This window comes from Narcine bancroftii, chromosome 5 (genome assembly GCF_036971445.1).
Source record: "Narcine bancroftii isolate sNarBan1 chromosome 5, sNarBan1.hap1, whole genome shotgun sequence".
In the NCBI taxonomy this organism is placed as follows: Eukaryota; Metazoa; Chordata; class Chondrichthyes; order Torpediniformes; family Narcinidae; genus Narcine; species Narcine bancroftii.
The window spans coordinates 190,725,383-190,744,952 of NC_091473.1; the positions used below are offsets into that span (position 1 = coordinate 190,725,383).

At 51.0% G+C, this 19,570-nt stretch overlaps 1 protein-coding gene across 1 annotated transcript in view; it reads right to left on the bottom strand.

The window, feature by feature from the left end:
• Positions 1–6,832: 6,832 nt before the first annotated feature.
• The window catches only part of LOC138764440 (interleukin-6 receptor subunit alpha-like), a 30,277-nt gene continuing 17,539 nt past the window's right edge, over positions 6,833–19,570 (bottom strand). Inside the window, 10 exon segments of the mRNA XM_069940363.1 lie at positions 6,833–6,879; positions 6,882–6,938; positions 7,538–7,598; positions 8,016–8,053; positions 9,100–9,171; positions 9,174–9,268; positions 9,662–9,794; positions 10,986–11,161; positions 14,728–14,848; positions 15,870–16,100. Of these exon segments, the coding sequence (XP_069796464.1) occupies positions 6,833–6,879; positions 6,882–6,938; positions 7,538–7,598; positions 8,016–8,053; positions 9,100–9,171; positions 9,174–9,268; positions 9,662–9,794; positions 10,986–11,161; positions 14,728–14,848; positions 15,870–16,100 (1,031 nt within the window).

Sequence of the window (19,570 nt, forward strand, 5' to 3'; positions counted from 1 at the left end):
TTTGCAGACTCTGCGGAAGCAGCGGACAGGCACAAGAGGCATCCATCACTTGAAGAACTCCCCTCCCCCACCATTGAGAAAGAGAACCCCAAGGATGGTGGCAGCGGACCAGCGAGGGGCTTTGCGCCTGAAGGACATGGGCAAGCCCTCGGGAGCGACCTGAGGTCAAGGGCTGTGGCTGGGTCATGAGGACCAGGTGTCGAGAATCCGGATTCAAGAGGGCGCTGAGGGCGAGGAGGGTTCCCGAAAGCGGGAGGGGTGGTGGGGTGCTGAGGGTGTTCCTTGATCACATTGGAAGTTCGGATCGTGAGCGTGGGCTGGCAGGCAGATCAAACGGAGGTCCGCGTGGCTGCAGGAGATGAATCCACGGGCACTCGATGTCTCTGAAGGGTCCCTCTCCGTCCGTCAGGGGCGCCGGGCGCTGCTCACGGCGAATCTTTGCCTTACAGCGGACTTTGTGTCTTATTATGAGAATAAATAGCATCTCATCGACCCGTGAAGCAGCTTTGAGTTCGTGGACCCCAAGTCCTGTCGCTGTGAAGAGATTTAAGGGGGCCGATTACGTTGGGTCTTCTCTTGAGCTGGAAGTGCGGCCTCTGATTGGCTGGTGTGGATGGATTGGCCAACAGGCTTGACCAATGGTGGCAGGAGGGCACTTGACAATGAACCTCCAAGAGAAAGGGACTCACAGTTTGGTGGGCGGTGGGGTCGGGTTCTGCAGGACGGGGTGAGTAGGTTAAGAGGGGGGTGCTGCTCCAGGCATAACTGGGACCCTTTTGGCCTGGTCTTTCACCTGGTGTCTCCTCCCCCATCTCTCTCTCTCTCTCCCCCTCTCTCCCTCCCCCCTTCTCCCCTTCTCTTCAGTCTGTCTGCTTAGGCCTCAGTGAGTCCTGAGGCCTTCACCAAGTGATCAGTGGTGACACCTGGTGGCCGAGAGCTGGGTGTCAGGGGATTCAAGATCCAACTTGTAGTGACTGTGATAAAACAGGATCATGTAACATGGAATTCATGTTACCTGCTGTAAGGTTGACAGATTCGCCACTGGCAGGAATCTCCTGAAGCCCCTCTTACAGTTGGAGAAAGAGATTCCTCCAGATTCATCGAGCGTCCGTGGATTCTTCTCCCGCAGTTGCACAGGGTCCAGTCCAATGGCCGAGGACCGGATCCAAACATCCGATACCGTTAGGAGCCCCCTCTCTCGCATCCTAGTTCCGCCACCTGGTGCCCCTTCAGCCAGCCTCTGGCGGTCCGCCAGCCTGGGTGCAGGTCCCTCGACCCACGTCTCCGGGAGCCTGGGAAAGTTCCACGGTTCAAGTCACTGGCAGCCCCGCCGCCTGCATAGGTCATTCAAGCTGCAGGACCTCTCATTGGTCACTGTCCCGTTGGTCGTCTCCTCTGTTTCTCCTCCTCGGACCAGAGGGGGTGGCCTCCCCGTTTTCTGGCGCCCTGCGCTGGTCCACCGCTTCCCCGGAGTCTGCAACCCTCCCCCCCCCACTCCCCCCCCCCCCCCCCCCCCCCCCCCCCCCCCCCCCCCCCCCCACCCCCCCCCCCCCCCCCCCGTGGCGGCTGCTGGTCAGAGGCGCCGCCATCTTGGGCCATTCAAAGCCTGCATGGCCGGACTGGGCCAATCTTGGTTGGACCCTGCAGGAGTGCTGTGTCTCCACTCCCCATTCCCCATGGGGCGCTCCAGTAGCAGTGCCACCGTTACAGCAGTTAATCAGTACTGCCATTTTGTGTGTGTGTGTGTGTGTGTGTGTGTGTGTGTGTGTGTGTGTGTGTGTTAGACCTCTAAGTTATTTTAACATTGAAAGTTTAAGTTCAGGCATACAGCGTGGTTACATCCCCCTCCAGGTTACATCCCCCTCCAGGTTACATACCCCTCCAGGTTACAGGCCCCTCCAGGTTACAGGCCCTCCGGGTTACAGGTCCCTCCATGTTACATCCCCCTCCAGGTTACAGGCCCCTCCAGGTTACAGGCCCTCCGGGTTACAGGTCCCTCCATGTTACAGCCCCCTCCAGGTTACAGATCCCTCCATGTTACAGCCCCATCCAGGTTACAGCCCCCTCCAGGTTACAGATCCCTCCAGGTTAGGGGCCCCTCCAGCCTACGAGCTCGTTCCACCCAGTTACACCCGATTAACCTACAATCCTTGTACAGTGCAGATGTCCAGGTTTCCAATCTGGCACTTTTTCTAAGGAGTTTGCCTGATCTCCCTGCGATTGTGTGGGTATTCCCTGGATTCTCCGGTTTCCTCCCTCCCTCCAAACACGTACTGGGGTGGGGGGGGGGGAAATGGGATTCATGTACCGTGTTTCCTCCCGCCCTCCAAATTCGCACTGGGGTGGGGGGTTGGGGTCTGTGTACCGTGTTTCCTCCCGCCCTCCAAACACGTACTGGGGTGGGGGTTCGTGTACCATGTTGCTGCAGCAGGTCGCAATCTTGGTTCATCTATACTTTGTACTTCCAGTGAGACCTTGATTTAACGCGACCCTGCTGCTTTCCCGATGAGATTTTATGGACCCCAATGGTCATGTTATATCGGGGGCCCCACTCTATGTACACAGCACTGAACTGTCATAGGACATGGGAATATTCCAACACAGAACAGGCCCTTCAACCCACGTCGTTGTGCTGACCCATATAAACCAACTCAACGATCAAACCCTCCCTCCCTCACACCCCTAACCCTCGATTCGTCCTGTATCCATGTATAAAGGAAGGGGACAAGTCAGCCTGCAAGAGGGAAATTTGAAAACCTGGCCGAGCAGTGCACCAACCTGGCATTCACCCATCACCAAAACCAAGGATCTAACTGTTTGACTTCAGGAACGTGCACGGTCCAGTGATCAGAGGGGGAGAGGGGGAGAAAATTTAAGTTCTTGCGAGCCACTGTCTGGGAGGATCTTTCCTGGACCCGACGCACCAATGGCATCATGAAGAAAGCGCCTCGACTTCCTTGGGAGTTGGCGGTGTTTTGGTTCAGTGCCGGGAACCCCGGCAAATTTCTGCAGAGGTGTGGTGGAAAGTGCGCCGACTGGTCTTGTCCGGGGGACCCAATACCCTACCCCCTCGAACGGAAAAACCCTGCAAAAGGTAGCAGACACAGCCTGGGAACATCACAGGGTAAAAACCTCTTATGCCATTGAGAACATCGATGGGGGACTCTGCCGTCAGAGAGCACCAGCGATCACCGAGGATCCCACCCCCACCCAGCACACGCTGCTGCCATCAGGAAATGGGTGTCGGTGCCACAAGACTCACACCCGCCAGGTTCAGGAGTGGCCACTCCCCCTCCACCGTCAGACTCTTCAATGATGGACTCGATCAGGGGCCTTGTTTATGGACTCTGACATGCACTTTATTGATTTTTTTAATCTCTCTGTCTTGCACGGCCAGTTTTGACATTATTTTACAGTGGGAATTCTGCCCGAACAGAATCTCAGGGTTATATGTGCTGCCACGTACGTACTCCACAATATATCTGAATCTGCCTGTCTAAAAGTCTTTAAGTCCCCCCTATTGTTCCAGCCTCCACCACCATCCCCCAGCAACGCATTCCAGACCCCCACATCTCTCTGTGTTAAAAAAAAACCTTCCCCCTGACATCTCCCCAAAACGTCCCTCCCTTCTCTCTGCACGGACATCCTCTGGTGTTGGCTACTCCCGCCCCTGAGAGAAATGGTGCCGGCCGTCCACCCTGTCAGAATCCGTTAAGTCTCATCCTTCTGCGATCCATAGAGGAACCTCATCTCACAAGACAAATTCCCCAATCCAGGCCACATCCTGGTGAACCTTCTCTGCACCCACCTTCCTCCCCACATCCTTCCTGTAATGAGGTGTCCAGAATCGAACACAGATTCGTAGAGTTGCCATGTGACCTCGCGACATTTGAACTCGACACCCCCTCTCTCCTGACTAATGAAGGCCGGTGTCCCTCAAACCCTCTTCAACTGCCGGCACGGCGGCCACCAGAGATCTCTGGATTTGGACCGGCCCCAAGCCCCCCCTGTGTCCATCCGCTTCGTTGAGACCCCCTGCCGTGGACCCTGTACTCAGCCTTGAAGATGGACTTTCCCAGCAGGCATGTGGCTTGTGCGGGCGCATAGACATGTTGGCCTCGCACCAGGTCAAATTTCAGATCAAAAGAACCGTAGCAAGAATCTCGCACTTTATTTCCAAAGGTTTCGAACGTTTAAAAAATAATGCTTTTTCTCTATAATTTCACAGTGATTTTGTTAAAAACCGGCTCTAATTTCCAGAGATGAACTTAGCGACACAGGTAAGAAAGAATGCTGGATTTGGTCCCCCCAGAAATTACCTGGTTGGGGGCCTGGGCACCTTCCGACCAACGGATGGCATTAATATCGACGTCTCCGGCTCTCGCTAACCCCCTTCCCCCTCCCATACCCTGTCTCCTTTCATTCGGGCACAATGAACTCCACCCAGTCCCTCATCAAATCCCAATTGGCACCTTGTGTTGGTCTGGATTCCTCCCCTCACCCCCCATTGCTTGAAGTCTGAGATTTGCCGATATATTCAAAAGATTTTTAAAAAATAAAAGTCTCTCTGAATTATTCTCAGAACTGTCCCAAATCGTAACTGCTTCCATCTTCTGGCAGTTCGTGTGGGGTAGAGGCCAGAGGAACATGCCCTTCGACCCGACTGATCAGTGTTGACCAGGATGGAGGTGGGAGAACAGCCATTCCTTTGGGGGGGCAAGGGTCAGGACTGAGGGGCCAAATAGCCTGAGAGAGGGTCGAGTTCAAGTTTGCGCGTCCCTCTGGTTGTCAATCCAAACCAAACAGGATTCTAGATCTTCCAACTCCAATTCCCCTCTGGTTAGAGGTCTTGACAACCATCCATGGTGGTCTGTTTGGTCGCACACCCCCTCCCTCATCCTGTGCTGGTGTGACCTTTGGCCCGAAGGTGGTCTTGGTGGGGGGGCGGGCCTGTGGTGAGTGGAGAGAGGGGCGCAGGCAAGGCTGGGGCGAGCCAGCTGGGACAGGGTCACCTTTCTCGGGGAGTCCAGAGGTAGGGGGGGGGGGGGTAGTGTGTGCCTTTGTCCCCTTCCCCCATCCCCTCCCCTCCTGCCCTTCCATTACTCCCCCTCCCCGCTCACCCCTCGGCCTCTCACTACTCCAGGTCCACCCTGCATCCTGGCAGGACTGCTGGGTGGGGGAGGGGTAGTCAGTGGTGGATGAAAAAGTAGCTGGGGTTCATGACTTCGAAGGGAGGATCTTCCCCTTGGGTTGGCTCCCCACGTCCCCCTCCGAGGCCGGGCTTCCAGAAACACCCTGGAGCAGGCTCTCAGCTGTCGCCTCGTTCTCTTTGGGATCCTGCTGTGCCCGGGGCCTTCCGATCAGTTTGATGCCCAGGTGGATTTCTGCTTGAACCTTGGCATGGGATTTCCATTTCTTCCGGTACCTTACAGAGGGAAGGGGAGGTGGTGGGGTTACTGATTTGCAGAATTGTTTGGAGAGAGAGGGAGAAAAGGCCACTCGGCCCATCTCCGCCATCTCAAGAAAGAGTTGACTGCGACGGAAAGAGGTGCTGTGGAAACTCAGCAGATCACGGAGGCAGGGGAGGAGGAGGAGGGAGGAAGGGGCAGGGGAGGAGGGTGGAAGGGGCAGGGGAGGAGGAGGGGAGAGGGGAGGAGGGAGGAAGGGGCAGGGGAGGAGGAGAGGAGGGTGGAAAGAGCAGGGGAGGAGGAGAGGAGGGAGGAAGGGGCAGGGGAAGGAGGAAAGGAGGGAGGAAGGGACAGGGGAGGGAGAAGGGAGGAAGGGGCAGGGGAGGAGGAGAGGAGGGTGTAAAGGACAGGGAAGGAGGAGGGGAGGGAGGAAGGGGAATGGTGAGGGAGGAAGGGGCATGGTGAGGAAGGTGAAGGGGAGAGGGAGTGGTGGAAGGAAGGGGCAGGGGAGGAGGAAGGAAGGGGCAGGGGAGGAGGAGAGGAGAGGAGAGGAGAGGAGGAGGGGAGGAGGGAGGAAGGGGCAGGGGAGAGTAGAGGAGAGGAGGAGGGAGGAAGGGTCAGGGGAGGAGGAGAGGAGGGTGGAAAGAGCAGGGGAGGAGGAGAGGAGGGAGGAAAGGGCAGGGAAGGAGGAGACAAGGGAGGAAAGGGCAGGAAAGGAGGAGAGGAGGGACGAAGGGGCAGGGGAGGAGGAGAGAAGGGAGGAAAGGACAGGGGAGGAGGAGGGGAGGGAGGAAGGGACAGGGGAGGAGGAGAGGGAGGGCCAGAGGAGGAGGGGAGGAAGGATGAAGCGGGTAGTGGAGGAAGAGAGGAGGGAGGAAAGGGTAGGGGAGGAGGTGAGGAAGGAGGAAGGGCAGCAGAGGAGTAGAGGAGGGATGAAGGGGCAGGGGAGGTGGGTGGAAGGAGCAGGGGAGGAAGAGAGGAGGGAGGAAGGGGAGGAGGGGGAGGGAGAATAGGCAGGGGTTGGAGAGGAAAGAGGAAAATGTAGGGGAGGAGGAGAGGAAGGAGAGAGGGGCAGAGGAGGAGGAGAGGAGGGATGAAGGGGCAGGGGTAGGAGGGTGGAAGGAGCAGGGGAGGAGGAGAGGAGGAAGGGGAGGTGGGGATGAGGGAGGAAGGGGCAGGGGAGTAGGAGAGGAGGGAGGAAGGGGCAGGGGAGTAGGAGAGGATGGACGAAGGGGCAGGGGAGGTGTAGAGGAGGGTGGAAGGCAGGGAAGGAGGAGATGAACGAGGGGGGACAGAGGAGGTGGAGAGGAGGGAAGAAGGGGCAGGGGAGGAGGTGGAGAGGAGGAAGGAATTGACTCCCACATGGCCGATGGACCCCACCCCTTTGACCCCATTCCCCACATATGCCATGTTTTGGGTAGGGCCTACCTGAGAAGGATGGCGATGAAGAGGACAGTCACGCTTAACAAGAGGTGACGACCAGCCACAGCACGTAGTTCGGAAAGACATTCCGCTGCGGGTAGTGAGACTCTAACACAGGAACAGGTATCAGGAGGAATGGAACGGGGTTGGGGGGGTCCTCAAAAAAGAATCCTCCTCCTGTCTGCCTGCCCTTGACCCATTGCCAACCCTGACCCCAACCCTGATCCTCATCTTAACCCCAATCCTGTCCATGACCCAAAACTGACCCCTTCATGAAAACTGATCCCCAATCTGAACCCCAAAGCTCCCCTCTGCCCACTCCCCCTCAGCTCCATTCCCCCTCACCTCATCTTCCCCCTCTATCCCCTCTCCCTCACTTTCCTCTCCCCATTCCCCCTCACCTTATACCCTCTCCCCTCAACCCCCCCTCCTCCTTAATCCTCTCTCTCCCTCTCCACTCTATCCTCTCGATCTCTTCTCCCCCTCCCCCTCAATCCCCTTTCCCCACTCCCCCTCAGTCCCATTCCCCTCACCTCAATCCCCTCTCCCATCTATCCCCTTTCCCCTCAATCCCTTCACCCCCCATCCCCTCTCCCCTCAATCCCCTCCTCCTCAATCCCCTCTCCCCCTCAGCCCCACCTCCCCCTCCCCCTCTGCTGTGCCTCCCAACCCTGTTACCCATGGAACCGTGGCTCAGAGGGACTCACCTTGAAGAATCTTCTCCTCGAGGGGACAGGCCTCGCACTCAATGTCCGTGGAGGGAAGGCCCTGCATCGAGAGGGAGGGGGCCGTTGATTAGTGGCAAAGACTGCCGTTATTTACCCACTGAGGGTATGGCACCCCGAGGCTGTTCAGCCCATTGTCTTTGTTCTCTCACCCATTTCCCCCCCCCCTCCAACTGATCCCTGGATCCCCCTCACATACACATACACACTCACTTACACACACTCACACCCAATACACACTCACACAAACACATCACACCCACAAACACACACACACACAAAACACACACACACATACTTACACTCACATAGACACAACACACATCACAAAAACACCCTCTCTCTCTCACACACACACTCTCATACATACACCCATGCCCTCTCACAAATGGAGGGGGTTACAGAGACAGGGAAGGGTGTAGGGGACTGGAGGGGAGGGGCGTTACAGCGAGGATCCTACCTCAGTTTCTGTGTCCACCACCCTGTTCCTCTCCGGATCTGTGGGGAATAATGCTACATGAGAATTAATCTCTCCCCCCCTCTAATCCCCCTCCTCCACCATCCCAACCCCTGCCAATTCCCAGTTTTCTGATTGGCTGGTATTTCATTGCTAAATGAGGTCACAGGACCAAGGGAGAGGATAGAATTGTGGGGCTGAATGCTTTCTCTTGTTCCTGTTCCCCTCTCCTGTTCTTTGCATCTTCCTCTAATCCTCTTGCCGCCATGATGTTCCTGTTGGGATCTCCCTCCCCCCCCTCTCTCTCTCTCTCTCTCTCTCTCTCTCTCTCTCTCTCCCTTCCTCCCTCTCTCTGTCTCTCTCTCTCCCTCCCTTCCTCCCCTCCCTCCCTCCCTCTCTTCCTCTCTTCCTCTCTCTCCCTCCCTCTCTCCCTCTCTCCCTCCCTCACTCCTTTTCTCCCTCCCTCACTCCCTCCCCTCACTCCCCTCTCTCCCCCTCCCTTTCCCTCTCTCTCCCTCCCCCTTCCCCTTTCCCTCTCTCTCCCTCCCCCTCTCCCTCCCTCCCTACCCTCCCTCCCTTTCTCCTGCCTCCCCCCTCCTTCCCTCTCTCCCTCTCTCCCCTCCCTCTCTCTTCCTCCCCCTCCCTCTTTCCCTCTGGATCCCCCCAACTCTACCTCCCCAGCACAGACAGTAGGGAGGAAGAATCGTGAAGAGGAGACGAAGTAGGGGTGGGAAGGAGGGAAGGAGGCAGAAGGGAAGATGGATGGAGGGGGCAGAGTGCAGATGGAGGGGAGAAAGACAGAGGGAGAGGGATAGAGGAGAGGGGAGAAAGGGAGAGGCAGAGAGGGAGTGGGAGAGAAGGTATGAGTGGGAGAAAGGGAGAGAGGGGGAGTGGGAAAGTGGGAGAGAGAAGGAGGGGGGAGAGTGGGAGAGAGAGGGAGAGAGAGAGGGGGGAGTGGGAGAGGGGAGAGAGGGAGAGGGAGAGAGTGGGAGAGAGAGAGAGAGGGAGTGGTAGAGTGGAAGAGAGAGGGCTAGAGAGAGGAAGGGGGATTTGAGGGAGGAGTGGGAGGAGCCCCTGCCTGCCATACCTGCCCACGGAACTCCGAACTCCTCTGCACTCCACTCACTCCACGAGCCGTGGTCGAACTCCTCCTGGCACAGACCTGCACCGTATAGTTCTTGTCAGGCAGGGCGTCCGCGATCAAGAAAAACGTGTCTTTGATGGTGACCTGCTTACGGTAGAGACACACCCTTGATCTTCTCTCGACCTCCTGAACCCCACCAGGCCTCTGGGGGACCGGGTCCCAAAAAGGAAGGAGAGGGAGAGAGAGGAGAGAGAAATGGGGGAGGAGAGAGGAGAGGGGACATGTTTGTTCTCTCATGATGAAATGGTGGGACAGACTCGATGGGTGAATGGCCTATTTCTGCTCCTGTGTCTTGTCAAGCTAATGGGAAGTTTTATAGTTTTATTGATGTCAAGGGGAAGGATTCTGGCGGGAGGAGAGAGCTGTAAGTGGCCAGGGAAAGGGTTGAGAGCCGGTGGGTCAACATGGCTGGTGGGCTGAAGGGCCTCTTCTTCCCCCCCCCATCCCCCACCCTGCAGCAATGGCGCCGGATTCTCACCGTCTTGAAAAAGAGCTCTCCTTTCACCCGTACGTGACCTTGAACTTGAGCGCGTAAAAGCCTTGTTGCCAGGTGACGGGGTAGGCCCATGTCACGTTCAGCTTGTGCGCTGCCCCACGCACAGACCGGACGCGGACCATCTGCGGGGGGTCCGACCTCACTGTGGAGAGAGCGGGAAGAGGTGAAGAGGGGAAGAGAGGGAAGTGGGGAGGAAGGGGAAGAGAGGGGAGTGGGGAGGAAGGGGGGAAGAGAGGGGAGTGGGGAGGGAGGAGATGGATAGAGAGAGGGGAAAGAGGTGGGGGAGGGGAGAGAGGGGATAGAGGGGGAGGGAGGAGGGGATAGAGGGGAGGGGAGAGGGGGGCAAAGAGGTGAGGGAGTGGAGGGGGAAAGAGGGGAGTGGGGAGGAGAGGGAGAGGTGGAAGAGGTGAGGGAGGGGAGAGAGAGTGGGGAAAGATAGGGGAGTGGGGAGTAAGGGGAGGGGAGAGGGAGGGGAGAGGGAGGAGATGGGATAGAGAAGGGGAAGAGGTGGGAGAGGGGAGGGAGAGGAGGGGGTTAGAGGGGAGAGAGGTGGAAGATGAGGCAGTGGGAGTGGGAAGAGAGGAGGGGGAGTCAGGAGGAGAGAGGCAGGAGATGGGAGAGAGATTGTGAGAGGTGGAGTGAAAGAGGGGAGAGAGAGGAGAATGCAGAGAGGTGGGAGGAAGGAGGAGGAGGGGAGAGGGGAGAGGTGGGAGGGAGTGGAGAGAGGAGAGAGGGGAGGGTGAGAGGTATGGGAGAAAAGAGAGAGGGAGGAGAAGCGAAGAGGGGTTGGAGAGGGTGAGAGGGAGAGAGGAGGAAGAGAGGTGAAGGAGAAAGTGTGAGAGAGAGGGGTAAGGTAGGGGAGAGAGAGAGGAGGGAGAAGGGACGAGGGGGAAGAGTTGGGGCGGAGTGAGGGAGGGGAGGGGAGAGTGAAGGGGAGGGGATGGGGAGAGAGTGAGGCATTGGGGAGACAGGGAGGAGGAGAGTGAGGCAGAGAGGAGTGTGATTTGTCAAGGAGAGTGAGGGGGATGGGGGTGGGAGGGTGAAAGGAAAGGGAGAGGGAGGGTGAGAGAGAGGAAGGGATGGGAGGGGAGCAGACTGGGGAAGGGGAGGGGGAATGGAGAGGAGGGGAGCAGAGGGAACGTGAAGGGGAAGGGGAGTGGAGACGAGTGGAGGGTGGGGGAGGGTGGGGAAGGGATGGAGAATGGAGGGTAGGGTGAGGGAGGGGAGTGGAAGGGAGGGGAAAGAGGGGAGGGGAGTGAAGGGGAGTGGAAGGGAGTGGATAGTGGGGTGGGGAATGAAGGGGATGTGAGGAGTGGGAGTGATGGGGCCTCACGCAGTCTGTCGAAGCTGAACATCCTCTCCTTGCTGGTGACACAGTCAATTCCGTTGGACACAGTGAGTGCGATGAAGTAATGTTCATGTTCCCCTTCGGTGTGGGGAACGGTGCACACGCAGACCTGCCGGCCTGTGTAGAACTTGCACGGTCTCAGGGTGGCGTTCTGCTGCAGGCTGGAAGGGCAACGCACAATGTGACCTCAAATACCCCCTGACCTCAGATGCCCCTGACCTCAAATATCCTCGGTCCCTGACATCAGATACCCGCTGACCTCAGATACTCCCTGACCACTAATCTCAGTTATGCCTTAACCTCTGACCTAAACTACTCCACGACCTCTGACCTCAGATACCCACTTACCCCTGACATTGGATACTCCCTGATCTTTGACCTCAGAAACTCCCTGACCTCAACCTTAGATACTTCCTGATCTCAGATAACCCCTGACCCCAGATAATCTATAATCCCAACCTCAGATACTCCATGACCCCCTAACCTAAAACACTTCCTGACCTCAGATACCCATTGAACCCTGACCTATATTCCCTGACCCCTGACCATAAAAAACTTATGACCCCTGACCTGGCCATAAACAAGCTCTCAGCCCCAAACCATGAGATCATTTAATCCCTGACTCGACCCCGTGACCTCAGATCTGCCTCACATGCAAACTGTAACCTCAAGTACCCCCTGATCTGGGATCCTGCACTCAGATCCTTGATGACTCCTAGGACATAGACAACAAATAGCTGATGACTCTTGAACTGTGACCTCAAATATCACCCTCATCCTCCACTCTCCTCCCCTCCCATCCCCTCCCTTCCCCCCTCTCCTTCCCTCCCCTCCCTTCTCCTCCCCCTCCCTTCCCATTCCCTTCCCTCCCACAGTGTCAGGGATGGAATATGATCCAGGGCAGCACCTGAATCCCAGATTGACCACTGATAAACACTGACCCCTGGATTGTGAGGGGGGGGTGGTCTTACAGTGAAGGGGAAGGTGTCGATGTTGCAACGAGAGGGGATGTCAGTGTTACAGTGAGGGGGGGTCGGTTGTAATGATAGTGATCATGTTTGCATGGCAGCTAACAATGCCTTACTGTTTGATTAGACTTTGCTACCAGCAGGGGGCTGACACAGAGAGAGTATGTGAGGTCGGAGATGGAGGCTGCAGCCTCACGGTGCTGTTTACAATAACTTTAATGTAAAAAATCTTTACCTTCATCCATATGTTGTCTTAAGAACTCACACATATGAATACAAGGAGATACAAGGTGTCAGAAGTGGGATGAAGGAAATTGGAAGGAAATACTTTAAAAGGTAAAATCTAAAGTCAGCAACTGATCAGTGAAGAGAAGCGAACACAGTGAAAAACAGAAGGATTACACCGACCTGCGAAACTTCAGCTGACAGGTCATGCGGCTGAAAATTGGAACAGATTTAAACAGCATTTTGGATTGTATTTAGTGGCAGTCGGAGCTGATGAGAAAAGTGATAAAGTGAAAACATCAGTTTTCTTACATGTTGTGGTGATGAAGCCCTGGATGTGTATAAAAACTTCACATTTGTTGCTGAAGGTCTCCAATGAAATTGGAAAAAATAATGGAACAGTTTGAGGCATTCTGCATACCTCAACATAACATGATGTTTGAGAGGCACAGATTTCTCACACGTATACAGAAAATGGAAGAAAGTATTGATCAGTATGTGACTGAATTGAGAAACAGAGCAAAATGTGCAAATTTGGTGGACTGACCGACTCGCTGATAACAGACAGACTGGGTGTGGTATTCCAGATAAGGGAAAGACTGCCAAGAGAGCAAAAATCTAGACCTGGAAAAAAATCAAGGCATTCAGTAGGGCTACAGAAACTGTTAAGATGCAAGCAAAAGTGCTGTTCAGTGAAACTGGCTGCAACGTGGAAGCAGTGAGCAAGAACAGATATAAACAGGTCAACAAAAAGCATACCAACATGGAGAGAGAGAGAGAGGCATGGCCAGCGAACAAAAATGAAAGGGGCAATTGAAAGCCATGTTGTTGATGCGGCACACAACACCTACCAAAAAAAGTGTCCAGCGTATCGCAAAACATGCAACAAAAGCAACCATTATGCCCTTTGCCGTCAGAATTAAGTGCAAGAAAGCAAGGCTCATCCAGTAGATGAAAGGGAGATAGAGGATGTCGATGTTGTGACTGAAAACAAAAGAGACTGGACGTTGAGATTAAAAGTGAATGACATAGACATTTTAGTTAAATTGGATACTGGAGCACAAATTAATGTAATATTAGAGATTGATTTTAAGAAGATTAGACCCAGACCAAAGATCTATGGAACAAAAGTGAGGGTGACGGGGTATTCAGGTACAGATAGACCAGTGGAAGGAAAATGCATGGTTAATGTGAAACACAAGGACAGAGAGCACATGCCAGAATTTGTGGTACCAAGGGATGTACAGGCCATACCAGGTTTAACAGCCTGTGAGAAACGGAACCTGGTAAAAAGAGTCCTCGTAGTGGAAAGCGAAGGAGAGACAGTCTATGATGAACTCATGAAAGAGTTCAATGACCTATTTCAGGGTCCAGGCTGCCTTCCAGGAGAACGCACGATCAGAGTGGATAAACATGCGCCACCAATAATACATCCATGCAGAAAAGTCGTCCTCATTTTCCACAGTCCAATGGTCTAATGGAAAAATCGGTACAGACAGTGAAAAGACTGATGAACAAGGCAAAAGACAGTGGAACGGTCTTCTACCAGAGCATGCTAGTATACCGCACAATGCCGCTTGAGTGTGGTATGTCACCAGCTCAACTCCTATGGGATGTAGGCTCAGATCAAACCTACCCATCCAGGAGAACTTCTTAAAAACAAAAGAGGGGGAGAAAGTGACAAAGTTCAAAGAACAATAGAAAGAAAAGCAAAAGTATTACTTTGACAGAGAAACAAAAAAAACCTGCTGGAACTCCACACTGGAGACCAAGTAAGGTGAAAAGACAAAACGAACATATGGACTCAAAAGGGAATTGTCCTTAGTGAAGTCCAACCAAGATCATGGACCATTCAGACCGACAAAGGTGCTGTTCTGCAAAGAAATGGTTGAGGCCTTCAAATCCGCAGAGGATGGAAAAACAGATACTGTGGAACAACCTGGATGCACAGCTGAGAAGATATCGTCTGAGGCAACAACTCAGATTCAAGGACAATCAATCAGGAGATCATCAAGACACATGAATCCTCTGAAGAGACTCATTGATCTTATTCGCTCTTCAGGTTTTAGTGGATGTAAACGTGAACTCATGAAACAAGTTTTAAAAATGTGAAGAAAGTTGATAATAATGAAAATGTAAGTTCCATGTGTTAAAGTTAAAAACTGCAGAGTTATCCCAAGAAAACATGTTAATTCACTTTTGTTTTAAGATAGGAAGATGTATTGATAGTGATCATGTTTGCATGGCAGCTAACAATACCTTACTGATTGAATAGGGGGCTGACACAGAGAGAATGTGAGATCAGTGATGGAGGCTACAGCAACTTTCATGTAAAGAACCTTTTCCTTCATCCTTGTGTTGTCCAAGAACCTCAAACATTGGTGTTGCAATGGGGGAGGGGGGGGGTGTCGGTGTTACAGTGAGGGGGGGGTCGGTGTTACAGTGAGGGGAGTGTCAGTGTTACAGTGAGACCATCCCACGTCCTTCCTACCTCCCCACACCCTCCCTTCTCCCACCTAAGTTGACGCTGATACCTGGTGCGGTAGGACAAGATGCACCTTGTCAACCGTTTGAGTTCCTTTGACTGCCACTCACACCTGATGGGGCTGAGGTATGACTTCACTAGGCAGGAGATGCTCGGCACCTTTAGGCAATCTGAAGGAGGAGAGATGAAATAGACCCCCTTGCGACATCTCCCCCCACTTCCCATTGAACCCCCGCGACGGGGTCAGATGTTGGTTCCTGAGGTTTGCGAGCCTGAGCGGGATTTGGGACCATCCCCGTCAGTTCTGTGGCTGCTAGAATCAAGATTCGGAGTGGGGACCCACCACCCCTCCACCCCGTTCCCAGCCCTGTGGGCTCCAATCGCCGGGGACCCCTCCTGCGGCTCCATCGGTTCCACCCTCCCCATCCTGAACACTGCGATCGGGACCGGGGCTCGAATCCCACGCCACCTGTGAGGAGTTTGTCCATTATCCCTGTGCCGGCCTGGGCTTTCCTCGGTGGGGGTCTCCAGTTTCCTCCCCACCATTCAAAACGAGCTGGGGGGTGGTGGTGGTGTGTAGGTTAATGGGCCTGTTATCATGCTGCAGGTCCAAAATTTAAATTTAAATTTAAAACACAAAAGTCTGAAGACCCCATGATTGAGGTAAAAAAAAAAACGACACTGGAGAAACTCAGCAAACTCGTTTATAGATCTAACATAAAGATGCAGAATCAACGTTTTGGGCTTGAGCCCTGTGTCAAGGTGTGGACAAAATGGCGGCAAGTGCCCGAACAAAATGGTGGAGGTGAGGAGGAGCACGGTCTCTCTAGCAGGAGGTAATGGGTGGATTAGGGAGGGAGGGCACAACAGCAAACGGATGGGAGGGGGGATGGGGAGTGAAGGGGGTGATTTTTAGAAGTTACAATCGTTTGAATCAGAACAGAAATTCGAATTTTGGTGAGGCTGTGATGTTCAGTGTCTCCCTGCATCCCTGTATCAGTCCCCACACTGATCCCACTGCCCCGCTCTCTTCCCACAGCCCTGTATCAGCCCCCCATAGTGATCTCAATGCCCCACTTTCTCCCCACAGCCCTGTATCAGTCCCCACAGGACAGAGTGGGGGGGGGTCAGGATGGGGTTGGGGGATGGACATTATGTCTTGGGATGCTTGCGGGAGGGCTGGACACTCACCTGTGACCAGGAGCCGGAACTGCAGCACCCGCGTCCCGTTCCGGAGGCAGGCATAGCTCCCTGTGTCCTTCCCGCGCACTCCACTGAGGCTCAGCCGTGACCCGTTGGTGGCCCGCCCTCGCAAGGGCCGCCCGTTGAACATCCACACTGCCCGCTCGGCTCCTCCCTCCAGACCACAGCTGACATCGACCCGACCCCCGACCCGGGAGACCAGCAGACCGGGCGGAGTCTCTGGGGGGGAGGGAAACAAATCATCCAATCAGCCAAGGAAGCCCGTGGCCAACAGCAATGACTCTATTCCCACCCACCACCGACTACGTGATCACTCCCCTCTCCGCCTTCCACAGGTACCATGGCCACCCCCCTTCCATGCCTCCTTCTCCCCTTAAAGGTTCCAATCTTATCAGTTCTGCTAGTGGTTCTATAGCTAACGCGAACAGTGAGGGAGATAGTGGACATCCCTGCCTTGTTGATCTGCTTAAGTTAAATTGTTTTGATATATATCCATTTACTGTCACTTTCGCCAATGGCCCCTTATATAATGCTTTAATCCAATTAATATATTTCTCTGGTAGGCTGAATTTTTGTAGTACTTTGAATAAATAATTCCATTCTACTCTGTCAAAGGCCTTCTCTGCGTCTAAAGCAACCGCTACTGTTGGAGTTTTATTTCCTTCTACTGCATGAATTAAGTTAATAAATTTACAAATATTGTCTGTTGTGCGTCTTTTTTTAATAAATCCAGTTTGGTCTAGATTTACTATTTTTGGTACATAATCGGCTAATCTGTTTGCTAATAGTTTAGCTATTATCTTATAATCTGTGTTAAGTAAAGATATTGGTCTATATGACGCTGGTGCAAGTGGATCTTTCCCTGTCTTTGGTATTACTGTAATTATTGCTGTTTTGCATGAATCTGGTATGCTTTGTGTTTTATCAATCTGGTTGATTACTTCCAGAAGGGGAGGAATTAATAAGTCTTTAAATGTTTTATAGAATTCTATTGGGAATCCATCCTCTCCTGGTGTTTTATTGTTCGGTAGTTTTTTTATTATCTCCTGTAATTCTTCTATTTCAAATGGTTTTATTAATTTATTTTGCTCCTCGAGAAGGAATATAAAATCAGTCTATTTGCAGATGACGTTATAATATACTTAACAGAACCAGAAATATCAATAAAAGAATTACATAGGAAATTGAAGGAATATGGAGAAGTGTCGGGGTACAAGATCAACGCAAATAAAAGTGAAGCAATGCCAATGAATAATGCGGATTTCTCAAAGTTTAAGAAAGAATCACCATTTAGATGGCAAACGCAAGCAATGCGATACCTAGGTATACAACTAAATAAAAACCTCGGCCATCTATATAAACTCAATTACCATCCATTAATGAAAAAATTACAAGACGACTTAGAGCATTGGAAAGACTTACCACTAACACTGATAGGAAGGATAAACTGTATTAAAATGAACATTTTCCCAAGGATACAATACCTATTTCGGTCATTACCAATACGCCTAACAGAGAAATTCTTCAAGGAGTTAAAGAAAATATTAAGGAAATTTTTATGGAAAGGGGGGAAAACAAGGATAGCACTAGATAAATTAGCAGAATAGTACAAACAAGGAGGCTTACAACTACCAAACTTTATAAATTATTATAGAGCCGCACAATTAAGATACCTATCAGATTTTTATCAAACAAGGGAAAAACCAGATTGGACCAGATTAGAACTAGATAAAATAGGGGAGAAGATACTGAACATATATATATATAAATGGGATGAAAAATTGGTACAACGTAGGAATTCACTGGTATTGCGTCATCTGCTCAACATTTGGAAGAAGATTCATGTAGAAAGGAATAAAACAAATTACCAACTACCAAAACTAATATTGACGCAAAATCAGCTAATCCCTTTTACAATAGATAACCTTTCCTTTAGAGAATGGGAGAAAAAAGGGATCAAAAGAATAGAAAATTGTTTTTTGGGAAATAAATTATTATCCTTTGAACAAATGAAGGATAAATATAATATAACTCACGATACAATGTTTGCATACTACCAACTGAAAACATACTTGAAGGACAAATTGGGAAACATTCTGAGGTTACCAGAAGGAAGCAATTTTGAATATGTGATTACAGACACAATGATAATCAAAAAATTTGTAACAAACATGTACATCAAACTGCAAGAAAAGGAGAACGAGGAAACAAATGGTAAAACTAAACAAAAATGGGAACAAGATCTAAACATTAAAATAAAGAATGAAACATGGGAGAAGCTATGCTCCAGAACTATGAGAAATACAATAAACACGAGGTTACGTATGATACAATATAACTGGATACACAGGCTATACATTACTCCTCAAAAGTTAAATAAATGGGACCCAACAGTATCAGACAGATGTTTTCGCTGTAAAAAGGAAACAGGAACAACAATTCATGCAATTTGGACATGTGAGAAAGTGGAAAAATTTTGGGAAGATCTAAACCAGATATTAAATAAAATCACAAAAAGCAATATACCAAAAAACCCAGAGATCTTCCTCCTAAGTAATATAAGAAACAAAGAATTTGGACTCGATTTGGATGGATCACAAAAAAGATTTGTTATGATAGCCCTAGCTGTAGGAAAAAAATGTATTCTGTCAACCTGGAAATTAGAAGACAACTTGAGAATACAACAATGGTATATAGAAATGAATAAACGTATTCCATTAGAAAATATAACATATAATTTAAGAAATAATATCACAATATTTGAACAAATATGGGAGCCATACATGAAATACAATAGAGAAATCCTCCCATGGACTTCCACCACCTTAAATGACAGAAGGAGAAGATAATGAAAAGAACTGACTCAGTAAAATTTCTTGTTTATTTTTATTAAGTGACAACATTGTTTAACGGGTTTAATGTATCTTATAGATTGAACTTTAAATAAATGGGGAAGGGGTGAGGGAGGGAAGGAAGGGAGGGGGAAAAAAGGGAAGAAAACGACACTGTATATATTTAAGAAGAAAAATGTCTGTATGTATCTTGGTCAATATGGTTTATAGTGTGAAAAATAAAAAAATTTAAAAAAAAGATGGACAAACTGGAAAAAAGACTAGCAGAAAGAACAAAGTAACCAAATTTATAATTAAATTGATGCAGGAAATGCAACTTTTGGATATATGGAGGAGACAACACCCAAAGGAGAAGGAATACTCATATTATTCGGGTAGACATAAAATATACTCAAGGATAGACCTGCTCCTGTTGTCAACCCACATGCAAGGGAGAGTTAGGAAAATGGAATATAAAACTAGATTGTTCTCGGATCACTCACCCCTCTTATTAGCAATAGAGTTAGAGGACATCCCTCCAAGAATGTATAGATGGAGATTAAACTCCATGTTACTCAAAAGGCAGGATTTTAGAGAATTAATTGAGCGAAAAATTAAAATGTACTTTGAAATAAATACAGAATCAGTGAAAGATAAATTTATACTATGGGACGCAATGAAAGCATTAATCAGAGGGCAGATAATAAGTTATGTAACTAAGATGAAAAAGGACTACAATCGGGAAATAGAACAGCTGGAAAGGGAAATAGCAAGTACAGAAAAAGAATTAGCAATAAGGGAAGATACAACAAAAAGAAGTGAATTGGCGGACAATAAAATAAAATATGAAACACTACA